We start from the raw sequence: 23,905 nt of genomic DNA on the forward strand, positions 1-23,905 counted from the left end.
CACTTCCCACCTATCGCTGAGAGCCCAGGTCCCCTGACGTGGGGCAGGTTCTGAGCTGCCCAGCGTCAGCCCTAGCAGGTCCGTCCCCTGATACAGAGCCAACTGCCTGTGTGGCCCTGAGCGGCCTCGGCGGAAGATGCTGGGCATTTGGGTCATATCAGGCAACAGGAAGAGGGGGGGCGCACAGGGGAGGCTTCCTGAAGTAGAGGCCTGAGCCTTCATGAAGGGAGGACAAGAAGAGTCCAGGAGGGAGAAAAGTAATGGACGGCGGGGGCAGGAGAGCGGGAGTGAGAGCCCGGGCAGAGGGCACAGAGCCGGGAAGGCCTGGCGGAAGCCAGAGGGCCTCTGCTGTGGGCTCATTGGGAAGATGTGCAGGTAGTTCCCGGGTAAGGAGGTGTCAAGGTGGAAACCCGGCAGCCCTTTCTGCTGGGGGCCTGCCTTCAACTCCGTAATGCCCACAAGCCCACTTTATAGATGAGGAAACGGAGGCTCCAGAAGTAGCAGAGCCAGATCTAGGGCCCAGGGTCCTCTCCAGCACTGCCCCACCCCAAACCACGCTGCACACAGGGTCCCTGAAATCCACTTTTATTCATGTAAAAAAATCCCCAATGGAGAGAGAAAGAATGTGACCCCGACTTCCCAGAGGTCGGAAGTCTCCACCCAGTGCTCCCTGGGGACGTGAGGGAGATGACTCCCGCTCTAGGGTGTGGGTGCCATGGGGGCGAGGCCCTTCTGGCCCAGAGTGACCTGCTCATCACCTTCCCTAGGACTGAGGGCAGGAAGGAGGGGCTGTGGACTAATGGGGGCCCCCGGAGGGTGAAGGAAGGGAGTTAGTGTAGGGTGTTTGCCCTGGTTTAAAAAAATAAAATTTCTAAAGATAAAAAGTTTAAAAAAAAAAAAAAAAAAAAGCATTAGTGTCTTAGCCTCCTGCCCTCCTCCCAGTGCCCACCCTGGTCCTGCGGCCACCTCTTGCTCAGCCAGTTCAGAGCTTCGTATTCTCCTCTTGGCTCTCCGAGTCAGCGCCCGACAGGTGCCCGCCGCTCCCAGGCGCGTGACCATTGCTGGCACAGGCCACCAGATGCCCGTCCCCCAGTCCCTCCGGTGTCTCGCCCAGCAGGCTCCAGCGGATCTCCTGGGGCAGCCTCTCCCGCTGCTCCTGACACTCCTGGGCCAGCTGGGCCAGCAGCTGCAGCAGGAGGAGGAGCATTGTGGGCGAGCCAGGCCACCCAGCCCTCCGCCTGCCTGCTGCCCGCCTGCCGCTCAACCAAGGCCTCACCTTGGGCTCTTCTTCTGCCAGCTGTTGTAGGATCTGCTGCTGCCCAGCCACAAGGCGTTCATGCCGCTGCTTCTGGGCCTCCTCCAGCTGTGGGGGAGCAAGGGCTTAGTCAAGGGTCTCCAAGGACAGGACCCGGGCCCTAGGGCTCTGCCTGGGCACAGACGTCAGACAGGTATAGGCGCCTGGGGTTGTGTGGCCGGGGTCCTGAGATGAGTCTTAGGGCATCTCCCGACCCAAAGACTCCAAAGCCATGGGCACTATTGTAGATGGTTGGCTCTGGATATGATGTGGGCAAGAGAGGGCTATGGGGCCCAGAAGAAAAGCCTCCAGAAGGCCCTCCACCTTCTGACACGGGTTTCCGATGACTGCAGGGTCACGGGTGGGCTAGGGGTGCCACCTGGGCTGCACTCACCCGACGGATGGAGTTGACCGACTCAGTGATGTGCCGACGGTTAATCTCTGTCAGTTCCCTGCACAGGAACAAGGCAGAATGAGCTCAGTGCCCAGGCACTCGGCCCTGTCTGCCCAGTGCCCAAATGGCTCCCGGCCCCAATGCCCTTACGCCTCCTTCTTATGTTTCTCCCTGGTCTTGGCCTCCGAGATGCTGTTGTGGCGCTTCCTGTCCAGGATCTTCTGCAGTTCCTTCTTCTCCCTGGACGAGCCCGTGGGGGAGGAGGAAGGGTCAGTGGCAGCACTGGGGTCTCTGCCCTCCCCCTGGCAGCAGGAGTCCCCCGCCCCACCCCCCCACGCGAGATCCCCTGCCTTCACCTGTCATTCATCTCCTTCAGTCTCTTGAACTGAGTTGTGTGAGCCTCCATGACAACCTCCCTGAGCCGCTGCTGAGCCTGTAGACACAGGTGGCCCAGAGGTGACACAGGCTGATGACAGGCCTGACCAGGAGGCAGGCAGGCCCTCCCTGACTATCACATGCCCCCCCACCTCACCTGTTTCAGGTGCTCCAGCCTCCGCTCGGTCTCTATGTCAGCCTGGGCCTCCCTCAGCTCCAGCAGACACTGCACCTGTTTCTTTTGGAACTCCTGATACCTCTTCACCTCCTCCTCCTCCTCCTTCTCGTCCTCCCCGCCTCTGTGGGGAGAACCCCTCGGGGTGATGCTCAGGTCATCACATGCACTTGGGCTGGGAGGGCCGGGGGACAGGGCGTATCCCAGCAGACAGTGGCAGATGCCAGCCCAGAGGGGCGGGGTCTGTTATGCCAATGAGGAGGCCAGGGAGCTCCACCCAAATGATGGGAGCCTCTTCGGGTGACAGGCTCTAGAAACATGCTCTTCACAGGGACTTCACTCCCCAGCAGAAAGAGGATGGGACCCAGCCCCTTCTGACTGCCTTGCACCACATCCTCCTCCTTGAGGATCAAGGGGCAGCCCTTGGCTGTTCGCCATGCCCACCCAGGGCAGAAACCCACGTGCACACACGGCCTCACATTCACCGTGCGTGCAGCACACTTGCACGCGGGCAGGCTGGACACTCACAGGACACCTGGCCGGGGCCGGCACCTGCCCTCGGCCCGGGCCTGGGCCAGGCTGTCGAGCAATCGGCGAGTGAGGGCCACAGCCTTCCGCTGATGCTTCTTGCGCAGCTCCCGCAGGTCTCGCTCTTGCCGGCTCCGGAGCTTCACCAGGGCCTTGTGGCCTCGGAGATCGTCCAGCGGGGCCGGGGCCACCTCTGTGGGCAGCGGAGGCAAAGGCGGGCTGGGCTGGGCTGGGGCAGGCCGACCCTGCAGGAGCACCCGCTCCCTCCAGGAGCAGCCCTGCCTCCTACCTGAGAGGATGCTGGCAACGAGGTCATCGCGCTGACCTGGGGAGCAGAGACCAGGCTGTGTGAAGCCGAGGAGAGAACAGGGAACGACTCCTCTCCGCCCACCCCAGCCCCAGGCGCCCCTCACCTGGGCTGCTGAGGGAGGTGCTGGTGGGGGAGGTGGTGGGGCCCGGGGGCCGGCGGGGGGAGGCGTCCAGGGGGCTGGGTGTGGGGTTTGGGGTCAGCTGGGATCCTGGCTGCTGAGACTGGGTCTCCTGGCTTGTCTCCGGGCCAGCCTGAGCCTGAAAGGGCAGGGGGCAAAAGATAGAATGCTCTTTTCAGAAAAGCGGTTCTCTCCGGGCCCTCTGTCCTTCACAGCCTCCCAGGGCTCCTCAATGCCCTGTTTGGCCTCCTCGGCCCGTCTGGCCCTGGCTCATCATCTGTAATGTGGGCTTATTGGGAGAACGCCATGAGCACAAGAGGTACAAAACAAATTTCCTGGAGCTCCTGCTGTGGCTTAGCAGTAACAAACCCGACTAGTATCCATGAGGGTGCTGGTTCCATCCCTGACCCCACTCAGTGGGTTAAGGATCTGGCGTGGCTGTGAGCTGTGGTGTAGGTCACAGACGCAGCAGGGACCTGGAGTAGCTGTGGCTGGGGCTGTGGCGTAGGCTGGCAGCTGTGGCTCCGATTCGACTCCCAGCCTGGAAACTTCCATATGCTGCAGGTGCAGCCCTAAAAAGTAAAAAAACAGAAAACAAAAAAACAAAACAAAACAAGCATTTCTACTTTCCTTTCCACACAGGGCGTGGGAATGATAACATGAGATGCTGTCTCTAGAATGCCAGGCCTCACTGCATGTGCTTAGGAACTTCCAGATTGTTCTGAAAAGCCCTGGCCCAGCTCCAAGTTTCCTCCCCTCTTCGAGTCCCCCTCCACCCTTGCCCACAGCCGCTCATCTTCCTCGTTGCTTAGCTCCTGATTAAATCAACGACGGAAGTGACCACAGAGCGGGCACCAGCCTCTCCCGCTAACAGCTCCAGGCAGCCAGCTCTCCTCCCTGCCTGCCGCAGGCCCCCGTGGGACCAGGTCTAGATGTGCGGGCAAGCCTCTGCTCCTGACCCCTCCCCGCAGAAGCCACTGCCCGGCCCACAGCTCCTAAGCCCCACATTTTAAAAGCTTCTAGGGCTGCCAGCCGCCCTGGTCAAGCGGTGAAACCCTGCACTTTGGCTTCGACCCCACTAGTAGCAGGAAGAATTCCAGCCCAGGGTGGGCCTGAAGGCCCTTTGCATGGCCAAAGGAGTGTCTTCCACCTCCTTAAAATGTGGAGAAAACCCAAGGCCACTGAGCCCTATTGAATTGCGAGGCCAGAAGCCCCACACTGGGCAGCGTGGCACAAAGGCCAGCGCTGGAGGCAGAGCCGAGGGCCGGGAGCAAGATGGGGGTGAATGCATGATGCTGGCATCTGCAGCAGGCAGGGTTCGGCCCCCTCGAGAAGAGTCAGACCCTCAGCTGGGGGTGGGGTGGGCCAGGGCAGGTGCAGAAGGCCGCAGGGGGCTTCTCCCAGAGGTCAGCCCTCCCCACCCAACCCGCAGGGCCCCCAGGATCCAGGTGAGCCCGGGCCTGCTGTCTCCTGCCTGCCCCCACCTGCCGGGGCTCACCTCACTCTCCCCAATGAGGGCAGCCAGCTGCTTGGCCCTCTGGTCCATCAGGCTGACGTGCTTGATGGGGTTGATCAGGGCCTCTGCGTAGTCTGAGTGGGGGCAGAGGGCGAGGGTCTCAGAGGCCGCGCCCCCAGGGCCACACCTTCCCCAGCTCTGGTCTCCCAGAGGGGGAGGGACCGCCGCAGAGCCCGGCCTCAGATGTGTTTACCACCAGTCCCCGCCACCCCCAGGCCCCCAACCCCTTCCCGCCCCGCCCCACCCAGCCCGTCACCGCCCCCACTCGCCCTGGTGGTCATCGGGGATGTAGTCGGAGGCCTCGGTGTAGATGAGCAGGGCTGGCAGGCACAGTGGCTGGTTGGCCTCGTTCCGCAGGCAGATGTAGTGGTACCCTGGGAGGGGGGGAGGACGAGGTGGCTGGGCCCCGAGAGGTCCCCGCACACCCTGCCCCCACACTGCCCGGAGCCCAGATGGCCTCACCTGAGCGAATGGCAGAGACAGGCAGGATCCGGTGGCCCACGAACTTGCCGCCCTCCTCAAAGGCCGCGATGCGCAGAGAAGCCAGTGTGGGTAGCACCACCTGAGGGCCCAGACTGGTCTGAGCCACAGCTGGCAACAGCCACCATGGTCGACCCCCAGCATGGACCCTTGGACCATCTGACCCAACCCCAGACCACCGCCACTAAGCCCACAGTGGACCCACACCTCCGTGGCCGGCAGCCACCAGAGCCCCGCGTCCAGAGAACCGGCAGACGGGCTCCTCCAGGCCTGGCTGTGCTGGGACAGGTCTGGTCACTGCCAGCTCAGAAACTAGCCTGAGCCACGAGTCTGGGACTGAGGCCTCGCCTCCCCCGCCTCCCGCCCCAGCAGCTCCAGAGAGCCATCCCTGGGGAGGCGGGGACGAGCTGCAGGACCTTGTGGCACGTCCCTTCTGCCTGGGAGATGGAGGGGGTCGTGCCCACTCCCCATGGGGGTGCTACGAGACCTCCCACTCCTGCTGTCCTGGCTTCCTGTCCTCGTCTCACCCCGCAGAGGGCAGAGAGCCGAGCCCAACCTGGAGGTGACAGGCCCAGCCTGGAGGTGCTCCTGGCTCCTGTCCCCCTACCCGGCAAGCGAGCCCAGCAGGTCCGGGCTGGGGCTGTCTGTGCCCCGGGGGAGCACAGGCGCGGGGCTCACCTTGGGGAAATCGAAGGGCTCCTCGTCCCACACGGGGTTGAACGAGTTCCCCTGAGAAGTCCGCGTGCGGTACTTGCGCCGGGTGTCAACGGGGAGGCCGAACATATCCACCTCCACGTAGATGCCCACCTTCCTGTCGGACAGGAACTGCCCCGAGATCACCTGGGGGGCCAGGACGGTGAGGCGGCTGCTGAGCGTCCCCACCCCCCCGACACCCTGGCCTCAGTCCCCGCCCCCGGCCCCACCTTGACCCGCAAGGCATTGGCCACGATGCCATCCACGATGACCTCGGTGAAGGGGTCAAAGGACTTGTCCGGCCGCCGCATGAACTCGGGTTTGAGGAGGTAGCCGCTGCGCCCGTTGTACTCGAACACGCCCGCGTTGAGCTGCATCGCCACATCTGGGGGGCGACGTGGGGAGGGCAACGGTCGCCAGGGCGAATGGGGTCAGGAGGCAGGAAGGCCAGTGCCATGCAGGAGGGGCGCCAGGGAGCGTTAAGTTCAGATCGAATGGCATCAGGGAGGGATCCAGACTCGGGAAAGATCCCCCGGGGGAAGGGTTTAGGGTCAACCGAGGTCTCGGTTGGGTTTGGGGACCTGGGATCAGGTAGCGTCAGAGATTCGTTCAGACACGTTTAGCAGGGTCATGGGGCAGAGGTCAAAGGTCATGGGAGGCCAGCCCTCACCCAGGGTCTGGAAGTTCAGTGCAACGAGCTGGCAGCCCACGTTCCAGAAGAGCTGGGGCATGTAGTTGGACGAGTCCACGCGGGTGCCCTTGGGGTAGATGCGGCTGAGCTGCTGCTTGTTGTATCTGAGGTTGGCAGTCAAGGGCCACGCCGGGCACTGGCCCCACCTCCTGCCTTGAGCCCAGCACTCCAAGCCCAGCCTCGGCTCCTCGAACCCACGTCCCGGCTTCTGCTCAAGCTGCCTCTCACAACCCCCACCTCCTAGCTTAGGCCCTGCAGTCTCCCAGGCCCCCCCGAGAACCTAGACCGGGTGCTAGAGCACCAGGACGCTGTGCCGGCAGTGTAATCGGGGCCGGAACCGTCTGAGCCAGCCTCCCGGTGAGTGGCCCCACCTGGGCCCCTGGGCCTGGCAACGTGGAAGGATACTCCACAAACTCCATGGGGCTCTTGGTCAGTTGCTCCATGGCCTTGGTCTCCACGAAGGAGGACATCTCGAAGCACTTGTTCCTTTCTGGGACGTGGGGGTCAAGGAGGGGTCAGGCCTGGCAGAGCCGGGCCGGCTCCCACGCCCCCACCTCTCACCCCACTCACTTCGCGCAGCCTCGAAGGACTTGAACTTCACAGGCTCGATGTAGTTGACCAGTGTTGACATTTCCTCAGTGGCATTGACTTCACTGCTGGCAGTGCCCTGTGGCCCCCACATACAGAGTCAGCGGTCCCATTGCCCACCCCCAGCTGTCAGTTAAAGTTCCCTCTCCTGCCCCCACCTCAAAGGAGGCGCTGCCCTCTTCCCAGACCAGCAGTCACACGGCCCAGGGGCTCTCAGCCCCGCCACGGCCTGGGAGTCCCGGTCCCAACTGCCCCGCAGCCTTCTCGCTGGGTTTAGACGCTGTGCCCTGGACCCCGCCTTCCTGGGATGCCACCTGCCACCCTCATCCTTGGAAGCTGGAACTTCTCCCCCAAAGCCAGAGGTTCGCTTATTCACATGGGGCTGATAAGCCCCAAATTCCTATCCCCAGAATCATTCCCAACCAGCACCTAGCCAGCCCCTCTTGGGTGGCTCACGAGAGCCTCACATTCAATCTCCGTGACACTCAGCGCAGCCATGCTGCCCACACGCTTCCCCACTGGGGGCCCCTCTCAAATCCCATCTCTTGATTGACCCCTTCCGTCACCTCCTCTCCTCAGAAGCCAATGCTCCTTCCCATGCAGTCTCTGGCCCTGCCCCAGGGCCTTTGCACAGGGCTCCCCCTTCCTCAGGTCTGCTGGCCTAACCTCCCCACCGAGGTCAGACTCTCCTCCCTCCCCAGCTCTGCACCCTAACTCAGCCCTCCCTGGCCCACGTCCTAAACACAGTTTCACCCTTGCTTCTACAATTGTTTATCTAGGACCCCCGTCCGCTGCCCCCCAAGACCTCCAGGAGGGTGATGGCCACTGCCCCCTCTTCCTACAGGTCTCACCTCATCTGTGGTCGGCTTTTTGGGGTCCGACTGTTCCTCCTCTTCCTCGTCCTCCTCCTCCTCCTCGCGGTAGGCATCAGAGCCCCGCGGCAAACCCTCCTCGCCCAGAGACTTCTGAGGCTCCAGGCTGGGCTTCTCAAGGCCCGCCTCCTCCCCATTGCTCAGGCCCGGGCAGCTGTCAGAGCTGGGGGACCCTGCAGAGGACAAGGCCACCAGGCAGTAAGGGGTCAGGGCACACACAGACGCTCAGGAGCCAGGAAGGGTGGTGCCCAGTGTGGGGAGGTGACTCACGGAGTCAAGGGGTACTCTCAGGGCAGGGAGGCTGGGGGAGAGGGGAGAGGTCAGGAATCAGAAGGGATTAAACCCAGGGGGAGTGAAGAGGGGTCAAAGGTCAGAGGTCAGGCTCCAGAGTTACATCCATCAGGAAGGTCTGCAGGGTGGCTCAGAGAGAGTGAGAAGCCAGGAACGGGGGTACAGCAGCCTTGACGGGGGGGCTTGGGGGTTGTAAAGTTGACACGGTGGAGTTGCAAGTCAGGGGTCAGTCAGAGCCACACCCAACGAGGGAGCTTTGTGAGGCAAACAGGTGAACAGTCCTCCTTACAGGGAGGCAGTCAGCGGGAGCTCAACAAAGAGGTCTGGGGTGAGTCCAAATTAGGACCCTCTGGCTGGGGAGACTCAGTAGGGGGGAGCTCTCAGGACAGAGGTGGTTCCCTGAGGTCAGAGGTCAAAATTCAGAGTCATAACCCAGCTGAGGGGGAGGCCTCTGGGAGGTGTGGGGCGGAGGCTGAGACTGAGAGAATCAGGAGCTGGATGGGGCCAGGGGTCAGAGGTCAGAGGTCCCACACTCAGCTAAGAGGTGGCCGGCAGCCTGGTGACAGGGGAGGTTGTGTTGGGAGCGGACAGAGGGTCCCCAGAGAGGGTTGGGCTCAGCCAAGGGGGAAGTTCGGGTCAGGCCTGGGGTCAAAGGGCGGGCCAGGGCCTCACCGAGCTGGGGCGAGGAGGGCTCGGTGGCGGCGGAGCTCTCGCTCAAGGCCGAGTTGCTCTGCTCGAGCGGCCGCTTGCGTATGGAGCTGTCCGGGACGCCGCCCGTGCTCGGCCGGTGCCGCTTCTTGTTCTTCACGAGGATGCGGCCCATCAGGTCCTGGGGGCTGGGCAGGGGGACGCCCGGGGCCAGCTGGTGGGCACGGACAGGTCAGGGCCTGCTGGGCACCCTGCCCCCCTCCAACGCCCTGCCCGGCTCCGAGCCCCCATACCGGGTACTTGTCCAGTGGGTCAATGAGCAGTGCGTCCCCAAAGATGGAGCGGCAGTACTCGGCCATCTTGGCCTGCTGCTTTGCTCTGTGGGGCCGAGGTCAGAGGTCAGAGGTTTCTGGGGTGAGGCTGAGGTCCCCAGGGCACGGCAGAGGCTGGCAGGGTCCGTGCAAGGTCCCAGGGTCAGAGGTCACGGCAGCAGCCCCATCGTGCCATGGTGGCTGTCTCTGGGTCCTCAGAGGTCCCCGGGCCTGGGATTGGGGTCCCGGGGTCAGGGGCCCACTCACGAGTCCACGTGGTTCTCGAAGGAGAGGATGACGGGGTAGGGCGAGGTCTTGAAGGCGGTCTCCGCGATGGCCTCGAGCACGTCGCGCAGCGGCACCTCCGTGGTCATGGTGAAGCCGTGCGTGATGAAGGGCTCCTCCTCGGGCGGCCGCCCCTTCCACACGTCCAGCTCCACGCAGCGGCAGCCCCACAGCAGCGCCTGGCGGTACATCTCCACCGACGAGGCCCCGGCCAGCTGCCCCGCTGGGGGCGAGGCTCCGTCACCTCGGTGGCCTGGCTCCTCGCTGGGGACGCAGAGCCCCAGGGGTGGCCCGGCCTGGCCCGCCTCTGGGGACCCCGCACCGTCCCTCCCCAGCATCCCAAGCTGCCAGGGTTGGCCTCTGCCAGCGGTGGCTGCCTGGCGGCTTCCTCCTCCAGGTCTCCCGTTCTCGCGGATGAACCCTCCAGCCCACCAGCCTGAACCGTGGAGTGGTCCCCCAACGTCCATCTCCCCTCCGCAACCGTGGCCCCTCACTTCCCTTTCCTCCCTCCACCGCCGCTGCCCTGAAATTGCCTCCATCACCTCCTGGGGACGGCAGGCCCCTCCCCGCCTCCCATCGGTCTCTGCGGAGCACCTGGCGTCATCCTTCTAAAAACATACCAGGTCACCTCCCCCTGCTCGACACCTTGCAAGAAGTCTTTCCCACTCATCCAGGATCAGTCCGAATTCCGGCCATTCCTTCTGTGCCCCCAGGGTCCCCGCTCATCTCGACCTGCCCCAGCTCCCACCCCATCCCCCAGCCCCCGTTCTGCTTAGCAGCACCCAGCGCTCTCCGGCTCCAGGCCTTCGCACAGGCTGTTCCTTCTCAGGCAGACACAGGCCTCAGCCCTTCCCTCTGGGGAGGCCGCCCGGAGCACCCGTGGCGCCTGCCCACGCAGCGGAGCCCCGCTCCCCACGCCAGGCGGCCTGCGCCCTGCCTGCATCCCTGGTGTGGCCTCCCCCAGCGAAGGGAGGCGGCGTAAGGGCCAGAGAGCAGAGGTCACGGTCATGGTGACGGTCACGATAGGGTGGCTTGCTCACCGGTGAGATACGTGTTGTGGGAGGAGTTGATGAAGTAGGAGCTCAGCGGCTGGGTCATGTCCGCGCTCAGATCCAAGGCCTCTAGGGGCAGGATGCTGTTCTCCTCACCTCCCAGGTAGCGGCTGAAGCCCTCCATGGACATCTGGTCTAGGGGCGGGGTGGGCAGGGTCAGCTGGGGCCCCCCACCCCACCCCACCCCAGCCCCCAGCCCCCCAGCCCCAACGCCAGCTCACCTCTCTCTAAGAACTGCTTGTTAGGCTCATACTTCTCGATGAGCTGCCGGGCCTGGGAGGGCCGCAGAGGCGGGTACAGCACTTCATTGAGTCTTGGGTCCCGTTGCTTCTGGTTGATGAAGTCCATGAGCTGCTCCAGCGTCAGGTACGGCTTGCCCTTGGCGCCTCTAGAGGGGGCGTGGAGCCGAGTAAGGCTGTACCCTCACCAGCCCCTGCTCCAAACCCTCAGTCTGGGAGGAGCCAGAAGGTCTGTGCCTGCCTCCAGCACCCCCTGATTGGAACTTTGGCAAGTCGCTGGCTCTTCTGGGCCTCAGATTCCCCATCCGTTCCCCTGACCACCTGGTGTTGGCACGGGTATCAGCAAGGGCTTAGGAAGCCACCAAGCGCTCGCCCACCACGCCAGGCTTCTGGACCCTGGACCCAGTCTCGGCTCCAGCCCTCACCCACAACACATCTGACCACTGGATCCACAACCCCAGCCTGGGGAGACGACAGCAACTGGCCAAGGGTTCACGACAGAGCCCCAGGCAAAGCGGCTCTGAGCACGGCCACAGCCCAGCTGTGAGGGGACCCCCAACAGCTCGGCTTCCCCTCCCTGGGCTGGAAGGAACGCCAGCAGAGGCCAGACAGGGTTGCATGGGGGGCTGGGAGCCAGGCCCAGCCCTGCTCACATCTCCAGCAGGATCTTGTCAATGTCCGGCCGCAGACACAGCTTGTTCAGGAACCGCTCGAAGATTTCCAAGGAGAACTCGTCAGGCCGGATGGACTCGCTCTAGGGGCCGGGAGTGGAGGGTGAGAACCCAGGGACAGCCAGCCCTCAAAGAGCAGGCGCCCACCACGACACCTCCCCCGGCCCCTGCTCCCAGCCCCCTCACCCGGTTGAAATTGAGGCCACAGGATTCCAGTGCAGTCTCTACCCGCTTCTTGTCTGCTGAGAACATCTTCAGGATGCTGAGCAGATGGGGGTGGGGGTGGGGGTGGGGGAGTGAAGGTCAGTGGGGGCAAAGGTCACCAAGGTCAGGACAGCAGTGAAGATACTGAGGGAAAGGGGAGCTCACTTCTTGACCGGGATCCGCCCGTCCTGGTTCACCTGCAGCTTCAGCTTCGTGTACCTGGGGAGACAGGTGGAAGGGTCACACCCTAGGAACAGCCACCTGAACCCCAATGCCCCGCCCCCTCCCGCAGAGGCAGGCCCAGGGCTCACGCTTTGCGCAAGAAGGTGTTCCGGGAGGCGTTCTGAGCCAGGATGTTCATAGCCAGCTTGAACAGCTCCTCAGACCAGACCTGGGGTGAGGGGGGGGTCAGGATCCAGGGGGAGGGGGTGAGTGGGGGACAGAGGGGCTGGCCCAGTGCAGTCCATGCCCAGAACTAGATCTGGTACACAGCAAGTGCTCAAATACCACTTTGGCGGAGGAGGATTAGAAACAGGGGCCAAGAACAGCCTAGGACACAACAGGCGCTCACTCAATGACGAAAGACGCAGCCCACCCAGGCCAAGCCCTCAGTCCCAGCCCACCTTGGCTGTGTCATCCTGCACGGCCATGAAGTTCAAGAATGTGGTGTTCACTGGGTCTGGCCCAGCCACCACCGTCATCAACTTCTCCTCCAGCCGGGCCTCGGGGCCCCCAAAGCCCAACACCTCCCGGATCTTGGGGTCCTGAGTGGGTGAGAACCGAGAGTGAAGCCGCTAGCGCCCATCCCCCACGGCCGCACCCCTGTTGAGTCCCGAGCACCTCACTCACCTTGGGCAGGCGGGCGTAACGGCCTGTCCTCGTGTCCCTGATGGAACTTATGTCCAGTGTGTCTACTTCCTGGGGAAACCAGATGCCAAGGTAGGTCTGAGAGGTTAGAGGGTGAGAGCAAGGAGCCCCCAAGCTCCCGCCCAGGCCAGGGAATGTCGGCCCTCTGCCGCAGCCCCAGCCTTAGCCGCTGCCCTTAGTGCTTCCTGTCCAGGGAACCCTGGGAGACATCGGGGGCAGCAGGGCCCTACCTGCATGGCAGAGGCAGAGGGAAGGGGGTGGGGGGGGTCCTGGGGCGGGGCCCTAGACCTGAGCAAGCTGTACCAGCTCCTGCCCTCACCATATTGGGTCCTGTCCAGTAAAGGAAAAATCCATTGGAGTCCACGCGCAGGGTCACCAGGTTCCGACTGGAGGCCTCCTGGGGACGGATGGCAGGGGTCCGGGAGTGAAGGCTGCCGCCGAGGTTTGGTCCCTGGAACCCTCAGGCCACCCAGCCCAGTCTTTCTGCCAGTGAGCAAGGACAAAGCCTCATCCAGCCCAGAGGTCCTCTGTGGCTCTCTCCTGGGGACAAAGCTGAGGTCCTAGGCCCCTCCCAGCCTCATCTAAGACTGTCACATGGACCACGAACTAACCTTTCCCCACCTCCAGCTTTGGCATTCTTGTTCCTCTGTAAGGATATTCTCCCTTTCTTCTCTGCACCTCAAATCTGACCTACCTCCTTGGTGGGGGGGGCTCCCCAGAACCCAACCCTGGGCTCAGTTTCCTCAGAAGCTCTGAGAATTCCCTGGTGGCTGAACACCTCCCCCATCCCCCTTGGGAATATTTATAGACTGAAAGAAGAGGGTTTGGAAGCCCGATCCCCACAGTCCTTCTCTGTCCTTTGGGGTCCCCTGACCAGTCACCCCTTATATCTGCTTCAAAGTCCATTATCCCACCCTGCACCCCACTGAAGCCCCAGAACTTCACGGTTCACCTCGTCTTACAGAGCACAGACCAAGCCCCCTGGGAAGGGGACCCACCCCATCTTCAGGACCAGACAGTGAATTCTGTCCTCAAACAGCCCCATGGCTGGACGGAGGGCAGAAAAGGGTACACTGGCCTCGTTTCTCATCAGGGCCACCCTGTGTGACTCAGAACCAGCAGTGGCGGCAGAGGGGTGGGATTTCATCAGGGGCTTAGTCTCAGCCAGAGCCCCAGTGACCAAGGGGCCACAGGTAGAACTCTCTTGCCCCAGGCCGGAAGACCCTGCTTCCCCATGGTGCCACCCCCAAGCTGCTGCTCCCTGGTGGACGATCGTGCGACAGCTCACCCTCACGCTGCCCCTGCTGCGTGCCAGGGACAGGCCCAAGCACTGGATATCTAGGTGCTCATGTTGTCCTGCGAGCCACCTATGAGGTTTGCCCCATTGCTCTTCCCATTTTACAGACGAGGAGACTGAGGCCCAGGGAGCCTTGCCCAGCTTGCCAAAGGTCAACAAGAAGAGCCAGGATTTGTGGGCAGTATGGCTCCAGAGTCCTGAGTTTGGGAAGCAGCGAACCAGGACCGCCGCCAGGTTCCCAGCTGCAGGCCTCAGCCACAACCCCACGGGGGTCGGGGGGTGGGGGGGGGACCCTGGGATGAGCCTCCACTCTGCAGATTGTTTCCATCTTCAGGAGAATGGGGACTGCACCGGCCCCGCCCATCTCGGGCGTTGCTTACAAAGGACAGGAGGTTGATCTGGGGGCAGAGGGGACAGGAGGCTTGGGAACTGCTGGGATGCATTGCCTTTGCCGCCTCGTCTGCTGCACCCATCCTTGGCCCCTTTCTGGGATTAACCCTGCTCTGGGGCTCAGAGCCCCCCAGTAGTGCAAGAAGCGGGGTGTTCTCTGCATACTGCCCCCAGGGCCTCCCCCTGCCTCTCCTCAGGGGTCAGGTCTTCAAAGGCAGCACAGGCCCCAGGCTCTCAGGCCCCAAGTTCTTGTCAGCAACCCCCACCCCACCCCCAGGGCCCTCTCCCTGTTCCCACTTCCTTATTTGGGTTTATCACACTGGAAGGAAAAGGAGAAACTTTTCCCTTCAGGCCGGCCTGGGGGGAGGGGTTTCCCCCAACTCCAGGGGCGCCGAGGCACCCCTCCGGGGCACACCTGCTACCTCAAGCCACGCCCCCAGCCCCTCCTCCCAGCTCCCACGCCTACCCGCCCCACCCAGCCGGAAAGGAGCCCAGAGTCTTTCGGGCCTCCGGCCTGGCTGGGAAGGAGCAGCAAGGAAGCTCAGGCAGGCGAGGGAAGCCCTGGGGAAGGAGGGGCCCAGGGGGAAGAGGAGGGGCGGTGGGAAATCGAGAGTGAGGTGCGAGACCGGTTGCAGAGCCGCAGGTGGGAGCGGGGCCTCTGAAAAGCACCAGGGGGCAGGGCAGGTAGAAAGGGGGAGACAGGATTTATTGGGGTTCAAAGTCCCGATGCTAAGGAGCGGAGAGCAAAGTTCCCCCGGGGTGGAGGAACTTGGGGGGCAAAGTCTCCACTATGGGGTGACTTGATGATCCCACCTAAGCAGGGAGCTGGGCTGGGATCTAAAGCAGGGCAAGGGGGTGCCAGCCAGAATAGGGTGAAAAAGTGATGAATGGAGAAGAATGTTCAGATTAGGGCACTGGGAAGGGTAGAGTCCCAGCGGCACCCACTCAGAATTGGGGGTACACTGAGCCAGACTGGGGGCCAAGGTTCTCTAGCCAGACTGTCCAGCGCCGGGAAAGGGTCTGTCTGGGGACCAGGCCAGGGGTAGGGAACCAGAATTAGACAGGCAGGGAAAGGTGAGAAGGGCGAGTTTAAAGGGGGGGCTGGGATTTATTGGGGTTCGAAGTCTCCGAGACAAGGAGTAAAAGCCAAATTTTCCGGAGATGACGGGCTGGAGTTGGGGGTGGGGGACAAAGTCTTCATTACGGGGAAGATTGGGGACTCAAGTTTCCGGAGCGTAGCCGGGTTAGGATGCGGGGAGGGGGGGGCGCGGGCGGCCAGGCCAGTCTGCGCTGGGGGTCCCCAGCATCTGGCCGAGCAGGGGCGAGGGAGTCCCTGGATCTGCGCGAAGCAGGAAGCCCCTGCGCTTGCTTACCTCGTCCCATTTGATGAACTTACTCCCGCGCCGCAGGGTCTCCACGACGGTGGGCGGCTCCAGCTGCAGCGCGTGGACGCCGGGCCTGGCGCCCGCCATGGCCAGGCCCGGGGCGGGTCGGGGAGCCACGGAGCCCCGACGGGGACCCGACGGCGCCGCTGCTCCCTCCGAGCGCTCCCGCGCGGCCCGCTCCGGCCCGGCGGCGTCAGAGCCCGCCCGCCAGTCTGTCCCGGACAGACTAGAGAATCGGCGGGGCCCGGCCGGGGCGGGGCGGGGGCGGGGCCGCAGCGGCGCCGCCCCCTCCCACGGCGTCTGGCTCGCCTGCCCCGCGTCTGCTGCCCCTGGCGGCCGGGGTGGCGACTGCAGCCAGAGGAGGGATGGGACAGGGGCACGCCCCGATCGGGGCCCTCGGCTGGGGGGGCTCCGCAGAACCGACCTGGGGTGGGAGGAGGGCGCTTAGGGGCCGGGGGCTGTTGGGGTGCAGCTGGAGGGACTGGGTGTAGAGGGCGCTGCTGAAGACTGGCGGGGGTCTGCCCGCTGAGGTTTCTGAGGCGCCGGGGGTGGGGGTACTAATGGATGGCAGGACTTGGGCCGGGGGGCGCCCGAGACCTGCCACCCACCCTACTCCTGCAGCACTTAGCTGAGAGCTGGAAAAGCCACTCCCACCCCTTCTCTGCCCTCCCTTCGCCTCACCCCCACCTCCCGCAGCAGCTCGGTCCCCCCTCCCTGGGAGCACTTAGCAAGCTAATGGGCCTCCAGCCGATAGGTGCCCCTCCCCCATCCTTAGCCCAAGGAGGCTGGGAGCCTGCCGCCTCCTTGGAGGACCCAAGCACCCTGGTTTTCCAGAGCGATCCCTGGTACAGCCTCCACTCCGCCCCGCCCCTTCTTCCTGTTCCGCAGACCCTCACAACGCAACCGGGTGCCTGGTGGCCCTGTGGCGCTTCCGACAGCAAACTGAGAAGGAGACAGCTGGTTCTTTGCCCAGAGGGGTCGGAAGCCTCTTGGGTGTCCGCCGAACAAGGAGGATTGAGGAGGGGCTCTGACACGCCTGGCCCATAGCAGGTGCCCTGAAATCTGCTGTTCCAGGGATGGGAGCAGGGAAGACAGGAGAGCAGAGATGGGTGGGGGCTGCGGCCCCTCCCGCAGGGCTTGGCTGGGGGGGCTCCTGCCTGGGGGCCCTGTGGGAGCCCCCCCAATACAGAGGCAGTAGCAGCAGCAGGTTTAAAGTAGAACTCATCCAGAGGGGCCAGCCAAGTCACCTAGAAACCCAGAAAGAGATGGAGCTGGTTCTGGGGGAGGAGGGCTCGGTTAAGGAGGAGCCAGCCCTACAGGCGCCTTTGCCCCAGGCTCTCAGACCCCCAGGGGCAGGTCTGCCTGGCACTGGCTGTCTTCAAAATCCCTGCCACGTTGGGCACAAACTCAAACCTAGCAGATCCCCTAGCCTTTGGCTGAGGCCCTGTGGGGTGTGATTATTATCTCCACTTGAGGCCCAGAGAGGGGAAGGGACTTGCCCAAGGTCACACAGCTTCGTAGGCGGGTTGCAGCCCTCTGTCTAGAAAGCTGACTTAAGTCCTGCCTTTACTCCTTGCCCTTGAGGAGACACAGAAGGGGAGACGGGGGACAGGACTTGTGATCCTTGTCCTCTCTCATCAGAGCAACAGAGCCCCGAGCAACAGAGACTCAGGGACCAAGAGGTCTCCTTGGGCAAGGCCATGCAGGGTGGAGATTGGCCTTTCTGCTGGCTGGCCTGGGTTCAAGGCTACCGGCAGAACCTGGTCTCTCTGTGCGACCAGTCACCTTGTCCAGAAGCTGGAGGTTCTCAGAGGATGAAATAAACAAATGGGTATGAGATGACTCCTGGCTATAGATAGCTGACTATGCCAGGAGTGGAGAGTAAGCTGTGGGGGTGGCAGGGAGGAAGGAGGAAAGGGGTGAACAGGGCCTGAGCTTAGGGGTAGAAGCTTTAGGCAGTAGCTCCTTGAAAAACAGGATGGGAGCCTGTTGCCTGGACCTGAGCCCCTCCCCCACTCCCTCCACCCCTGTGTCTCCCGAGGCCAGGGCCGCCCCCATTAGTGGGCTCCTTCCTCCTCGGACACCTTCTTCCAGCCCTGGTAATGGTAGCAGGGCTTCTTGGCAAGCAGTAATGGTGGAAGCCTTTCCGGCCTCCACCCTCGATTAAGGGAGCCTGGCCTGCCGGCACCCTCCCCAGGGCCTCTGCTTCAAGGAGGTGCTATAAGCAGCCTTAGCTGCCCTCTGGTGGAGGGGGGTCGAGATCCCGAGATGGGTGGGGCTGCAGAGGCCACAGCCTGAGGCTTCAAGGATGAGGAGCAGCATCCGGAGGGTTCAGACAGGGGAGAAAGGGCCGGGATATGGTCTTGGAGCACTGACCTCCACCCCCAACCACCAGAAGGCAGCAGAATCAGCCCCCTTGAAGAGGCTCCGGGCAGGTGCGTGACTTGCCCGCTGCTTCTTCGCCTAGGGCAGAGGCAGGATTCGAACCCAGTTCTTCCACTCCAAGGATCCATGCAGAGCAGCCTAGAGACCAAGATGGCGGCAGGCCATCCTAGCCATCTGCAGGGTGTGTGGCCAAGGGAAGGGACTGGACAGACAGGGGATTCAGCTCCAGGAATCTGGGAGTGCCCTGGGGGTGGCATAGGAGGTGAAAAGAGGGAGAGTCAGGAAAAGCACCCCTGGCTCCTCCCTGTCCTGCCCAGACCACTCGCAGAGGATACCCTGACATTTGGACTTGACAGGAGGCTTTCACACCAGCCTTGAGGGGAGGAGAGATAGGAAGGGCATAGCTCAGGGGCATGGCATCTGGGGGGGCAGACCTGGGGCTGGTACCCAGGTCTTCCTTCTAGGTTCCACTCCCTAAACAAGCTATAGTATATCCTCCCTCTTAACCACAAGCACCCCTAAGACCTGAATCAACGCTCCATTTCAAAAAGAGCAGACGCACCCTGGTGGGGTGAGGTAGGGTGTGGTGGGGAATTTGGACTTGGATAAACTTCTTCGCCTGTGAGGCCAAGTTCAGAGTCGGAGGCCAGGTTGAGGATGGGGCTCTCTTAGAAAGGGCGGGTCCTGCCTAATCGGCAAGAACAGGGTCACCCTGTCCCTGACCCCCAGGTTGGGGACGCCAGGAGGTGGTTGGGGAGGGAGGAGGTACAGCCCTGGACTGAGCCACGTGATCCTGTCCCCCTGCCCTCCCAGGGAGAAGCCCACCCGGCATGAATCCCACCACCACCGTCACCACGCAGACCATTCTCGGACACTGCCTTCTCTTTGTCTATTTTCCCCAACTGTAGGGTAAGCCTGAAGTCCTGAGTTTGGATTGTCTGCAGCACCAGCTGTGTGACCGTGAGCCAACCTCTCTCTGAAGCCCACCTACCGAAGAAGGCTTCTCTGGCATCCAGAGAGGGGGTGTCTGTGAGAGGCTAGGATCCATGCCTCTCAGATTCTGCTTGGGACTGCAGAAGGTGAGCCTACCATCTGTGGAAGCATCTCAAAGGAAGCTGCACAACTTTGCGTGATGTGAGTCTAGACTTTGTGCCGGGGACCTGGGTACATGAGCTGAGTTCCATGTCTATCTGGCTGTGTGACTTAACGTTTGCGGTGCCGTCATTGAAACTTTCATGAATTTTCTTTTTTTCTTTCTTTCTTTCTCTCTTTTTTTTTTTTCCACCTTTGAGGACCACACTCCAGGCACATGGAGCTTCCTAGGCTAGGGGTCAAATTGGAGCTGCAGCCGCCAGCCTATGCCACAGCCACAAGCAAGTCCAGATTCAAGTCGTGTCTGCGACCTACAACACAGCTCACAGCGATGCCAGATCCTTAACCCACTGGGCAAGGCCAGGGATCGAACCCCCATCCTCATGGACGCTAGTCAGGTTCGTTTCCACTGAGCCACGACAAAACTCCTCATGAATTTTCTTATTTCACCTTTGCCGCAGCCTTAAAAGGAAATGGAGGCACAGAGGAAGACACTCATTCTTTCATTTGATCATTTGTTCAACTAGTAGTTATCAAACACTTACCACTAGTCCCTTCTAGGTGCTGAGATTTCAGCAAGAATCTGGTGATTTGCTGGATACGCGTGGGTGTGAAGCCCAGCAGGCTCGCTCAGTCATGGGCATCATCAGTAAACAAGGGCCAGGCAGATCCTAGCCTCATGGAGCTCACAATCAAGATATGGGAGACAGACAATGAACAAATGACTGAGAGAGACTATTCAAAGATATAGACAATCCAACCCGGTGTGGGGATGAGATGCACGGTCTGCATAAAGGCCAGGTAAGGGGCCTGTGAGATCTGAAGGACAGAAGTCACAGGGCGAAGATCTTCAGGAGAGCGAGGTGCCCTCATGCTGGAACCGACTATGTGGAACCAACTGTAGGAATTCTTATTAGCATGTTTATTACTATCTTTGTTTTGGTACCGGCTCCCCATTTCCAGCTCTTTATGCTGCAGCTTGTAAACACAGAGGTTGCTGGATGCGGGGGACCGCGCCCTGTGAAAGACACCAGCCCTGGTGGGGGGCGCTGCAAAGGAGTTCGGCGCTTCCCCGCCCCGGTTCCGCCGCGGGGGAGGGGCAGACATGCGGAGCCGAACCCTGTGAACTACATTTCCCATAATTCGTTCCCCGCCATCTTGGCCGGTGGGCGGTGGCTGCCTGGGGTCTGGACCTTCGAGTCACCAGGCCGGCACAGCTCACCCCCAACCCAGGCCTCCTTCGTGGGGAGGTGCAGAACCCAGACGAGTAGGGTGTCCCGTGACCTGGGCAGCTCCTGTCGCCTTCTCCACTCCTCTACCCCCGGGAACCCGGTCCACGTGTCTGTCCGACTCTGCCCCCAGTTGGCCAAGAGCCGGAGCACCCAAAAGTCGGGAGCTCCCACGTCTCTCCCTTGGACCTCTGCCCTGTGCGCGATGCTCACTCTCTGCCCCCCATTTTCAGACGGCCCCTGTTTTTGCTTCAATGAGGACAGTACAGTAGGGACCCCGCAGGAGTGCAAATCCTGGTACAGGAAGGTTAAAAGGGGCAGGAAGGTTAAAAGGGTGAGCGGACAGCTAGGTCCAAATCTCTAGAGACTAGACCCTCCCCCAGCCCCTGTCCCGGAGCGGGGTAGTGGTGAGGGGCCCGCTTCAGGACTGGCCCTTTAAGGGGGTGTGGTCGGGGGGCGGGGGAAGCGATCGAGACAGAGAAAGCTGCTTCGGCGGCGGCGGCTCGGGCGGCGGCCGCGGGGGACAAAGGGCGGGCGGATCGGAGGGGAGGGGGCGGGGCGCGGCCAGGCCAGGCCCGGGGGCTCCGCATGCTGCAGCTGCCCCCGGGCACCCCCGCCGCCGCCCTCGCCGCGGAGCTGCGCGGAGTGGAGCTCGAGACCTAACCCGAGCCAGCGGCCCGGAGCCAGCCGGCGGGCGTCCCGGAGGCGGCGGCGCAGGGAGGGGCCGGACGCTCGCACGTGGCCCCGGCGGCCGCCATGGCGGACAGCGGCCCCGCGGGGGGCGCGGCGTTGGCGGCCCCGGCCCCGGGGCCGGGCAGTGGTGGCGCAGGGCCCCGCGTCTACTTTCAGAGCCCCCCTGGGGCAGCGGGCGAGGGTCCGGGAGGCGCGGACGACGAGGGCCCAGTGAGACGCCAAGGGAAGGTCACGGTCAAGTACGACCGCAAGGAGCTACGGAAGCGCCTCAACCTGGAGGAGTGGATCCTGGAGCAGCTCACTCGCCTCTACGACTGCCAGGTGTGTCCCCCAGCCTGCGTCGACACCCTAAAATCGGTCCTGATCCGGGCCGCCTGGGATCCCCACCTTGAGCGCGCCTGTCACCGGGAGTCAATGGGCGTGCGCTCCCCTCCTCTCTGGACTCCCCGCCCCCAATGTATGCTTTCTTGTCTGACCTAAGTCACTCCTTTCTTATCCGCTGCTTCAGACGCTGTCTCTTTTAATGTCACTCACTACCTGGTCAAGCTTGGGGTCCTTTAGAAGCCTCAAGGGATAGCCTGGGAAGTGGACAGGAGAGGCGAGCTAGCCTGGACTGGCAGTGGAAGGAGGTCTGCCTATTGCCTGTTAGCCTAGACTGATTAAAAGGCATCAGCCTGGTTGCTGGGGGTACGGGTGTTTCCTATTCTAATGGGCTAACCTGGAGCTTCTTGGCATGGGGGCAGGCTAGCCCACTCTCTGCGGTCTGGTTCTCCACCCCATGACTCCTTCCTTGCTCAAATGGTGACTCAGGCCCCTGAGGGGCAGGGTGGAGGAGTGGGCTTGTCCTGTGCTGCCTACCCTAGCCCAGCCCTGGAATGCAGCTGGCTCCAGACAGGAGAGATGCTTCCTGGGGGGGAGGGGTGGCAAGCACCCCCTCCCTCAGCAAAGCATGGGCTCTTTGTTTCCCTTTTACCAGGCTTGGGTCCTTCTCAGTGACCCCTCACCCTTCACTTCCTCCTCACTCCCGGGAAGCTGTGACAGGTGTTTGGGGGAGGGGAAGGGGCTGTGATGAGCTGGGACAGCTGGCCCCACCTGTGTTCTTTTTGAAATGGGGGGCCCGGAAGTTGGGAAGACACATCTGCAGGGTTCCCAGCCCAGGATCCCAGTCCTAGCTGTCTGGCACCCAGGGTGTCCAACGGGCAGAGACAGGAAGCTCCCCCCTAGCCCCCCCATTGGGCAGTTTGCCTTGGCACGGGCCTGATCTGTTTTCTTCCTCAGAGCAGCTGCCGCTGTCTGCTGGGCAAAGAGGGCTGGCTCCTCTGCAGCAGGGCAGGGGCCTCAGCCAGCGAGCCTGTCTCACCGAACTCAGGCTCTTCCTTGTCTCTCCCTCCTCCCCCATCCCCACCCCAGGAAGAGGAGATCCCGGAGCTGGAGATTGATGTGGATGAACTCCTGGACATGGAGAGCGATGATACCCGGGCTGCCAGGGTCAAGGTGAGGGGGGCGAGGGGGCAGCAGGGCCAGGTCAGGGGAGCAGGGCATAGAAGGCTACCTGGAGGCTCTGCCCCTTGGGTAAGCAAGCCTCTGAAGCCGGGCCTTCTTTGGTCTGAGTCAGCCAGCTCCATGATCTTGGACCTCTCAGCTTCTGCCTCTGTCAAATGAGGCCAATGGTACTTGCCCAGCTCTTCAGTAGCTGTGGCCTCTCCGGTGCCTCAGGGGAGCCCTGGTGCCTAGGTGGATATAAGTGAACTCTAGGCTTGTGTTCTTTTTTTTTTTTGGTCTTTTATCTCTTTAGGGCCACACCCACTGCATATGAAGGTTCCCAGGCTAGGGGTCTAATCAGAGCTGCAGCTGCCGCCCTACGCCAGAGCCACAGCAACAGCTCACAGCAATGTCAGATCCTTAACCCACTGAGCAAGACCAGGGATCAAACCCGCAACGTCATGGTTCCTGGTCGGATTCGTTTCTGCTGCGCCACGACGGGAACTCCCAGGCTTGTGTTCTTAAGACTCACAATTATACTTTCTCCCCTGCCCCGTTAGGAGCTGCTGGTTGACTGTTACAAACCCACTGAGGTAAGAAAGTGGTTTTCTCAGAGGGTGGGGTGAGAAGTCTGGGGTCCCGTCTCCTAAATGTTCTCCCTCCCTCCAGGCCTTCATCTCTGGCCTGCTGGACAAGATCCGGGGCATGCAGAAGCTGAGCACACCCCAGAAGAAGTAAGGGTCCTCGACCCAGGTGAATGGTGGCTCCCACAGGACAATCGCTGCCCCCCGACCTCGTAGCAACAGCAATACGGGGGGGCCCTGCGGCCAGGCCTGGTGCCATGAGCAGGGCTCCCCGTGCCCCTGGCCCAGGGGCCTTTTCCCTGCCCCCTCAGTTTTCCATTTTCGGGGTTTTTTATTATTATTAAACTGATGGGACTTTTTGTGTTTTTATATTGACTGCGGCGCGGGCCCTTTAATAAAGCTAGGCTACACCTTTGGTGCAGTTAACAGGCTCAGCTGGTCTCTTTTGGGGGGACACTGCTCCACTACTGCTGCCAGCTCAGCTTCTCCCCAGGTGACCCGCAGGCCTTCCTGAGGGCCACGTAGCCATGGCGATAGCCTGGTGCTGGCTCCCAGACCAGGAGCTGGAAGTGGCTAGGGAGCTGGGGGGAGTGGTGTTGCTGCTGGCAGGCAGGAACAGTCTTTTTTCCCTCTGGACAAGGGCCACCATGCCACCGAGCCCAGACCCCAAGGCTCTGCAGCCAGGAAAGGGGAGAGGGATGGGGGGAGGGAGCGGGGAGGCTGAAGCAGTGATTTCGAAGCCTCTCGGGGCCCACGAACACACACA

At 62.3% G+C, this 23,905-nt stretch overlaps 2 protein-coding genes and 1 long non-coding RNA gene across 3 annotated transcripts; 2 read left to right on the top strand and 1 right to left on the bottom strand.

Moving 5' to 3' along the window:
* Positions 1-569: 569 nt before the first annotated feature.
* On the bottom strand, positions 570-15,899 carry PLCB3 (phospholipase C beta 3). Its single transcript, XM_085010792.1, has 31 exons — positions 15,663-15,899; positions 12,922-12,999; positions 12,585-12,653; positions 12,359-12,499; positions 12,047-12,126; positions 11,901-11,954; positions 11,718-11,793; positions 11,514-11,614; positions 10,843-11,009; positions 10,610-10,756; positions 9,552-9,792; positions 9,267-9,351; positions 8,998-9,187; positions 8,014-8,207; positions 7,145-7,241; positions 6,980-7,064; positions 6,554-6,678; positions 6,114-6,268; positions 5,869-6,030; positions 5,173-5,272; positions 4,980-5,084; positions 4,693-4,784; positions 3,180-3,333; positions 3,056-3,091; positions 2,767-2,959; positions 2,221-2,362; positions 2,045-2,121; positions 1,839-1,928; positions 1,689-1,746; positions 1,277-1,363; positions 570-1,186 (listed from the first exon to the last, which is right to left on the bottom strand). The coding sequence occupies exons 1-31, from the start codon at positions 15,759-15,761 to the stop codon at positions 983-985; spliced, it is 3,684 nt and encodes a 1,227-aa protein (XP_084866918.1). The 5' UTR covers positions 15,762-15,899; the 3' UTR covers positions 570-982.
* A 697-nt stretch (positions 15,900-16,596) lies between these two features.
* LOC146405057 (uncharacterized) lies at positions 16,597-19,952 on the top strand. The gene is made up of 3 exons (XR_014836875.1): positions 16,597-16,724; positions 18,968-19,138; positions 19,713-19,952. It is a non-coding gene; the product is annotated as an uncharacterized LOC146405057 (long non-coding RNA).
* Positions 19,953-21,127: 1,175 nt separating this feature from the next.
* On the top strand, positions 21,128-23,565 carry PPP1R14B (protein phosphatase 1 regulatory inhibitor subunit 14B). Its single transcript, NM_214115.1, has 4 exons — positions 21,128-21,394; positions 22,484-22,567; positions 23,116-23,148; positions 23,225-23,565. The coding sequence occupies exons 1-4, from the start codon at positions 21,137-21,139 to the stop codon at positions 23,291-23,293; spliced, it is 444 nt and encodes a 147-aa protein (NP_999280.1). The 5' UTR covers positions 21,128-21,136; the 3' UTR covers positions 23,294-23,565.
* The last annotated feature ends 340 nt before the right edge of the window (positions 23,566-23,905 follow it).

Source organism: Sus scrofa, chromosome 2 (assembly GCF_054392235.1).
Source record: "Sus scrofa isolate SSC_HxYL_T2T_F1_AM1 chromosome 2, Sscrofa_HxYL_maternal_Yorkshire_Landrace_v2.0, whole genome shotgun sequence".
NCBI classification, from domain to species: Eukaryota; Metazoa; Chordata; class Mammalia; order Artiodactyla; family Suidae; genus Sus; species Sus scrofa.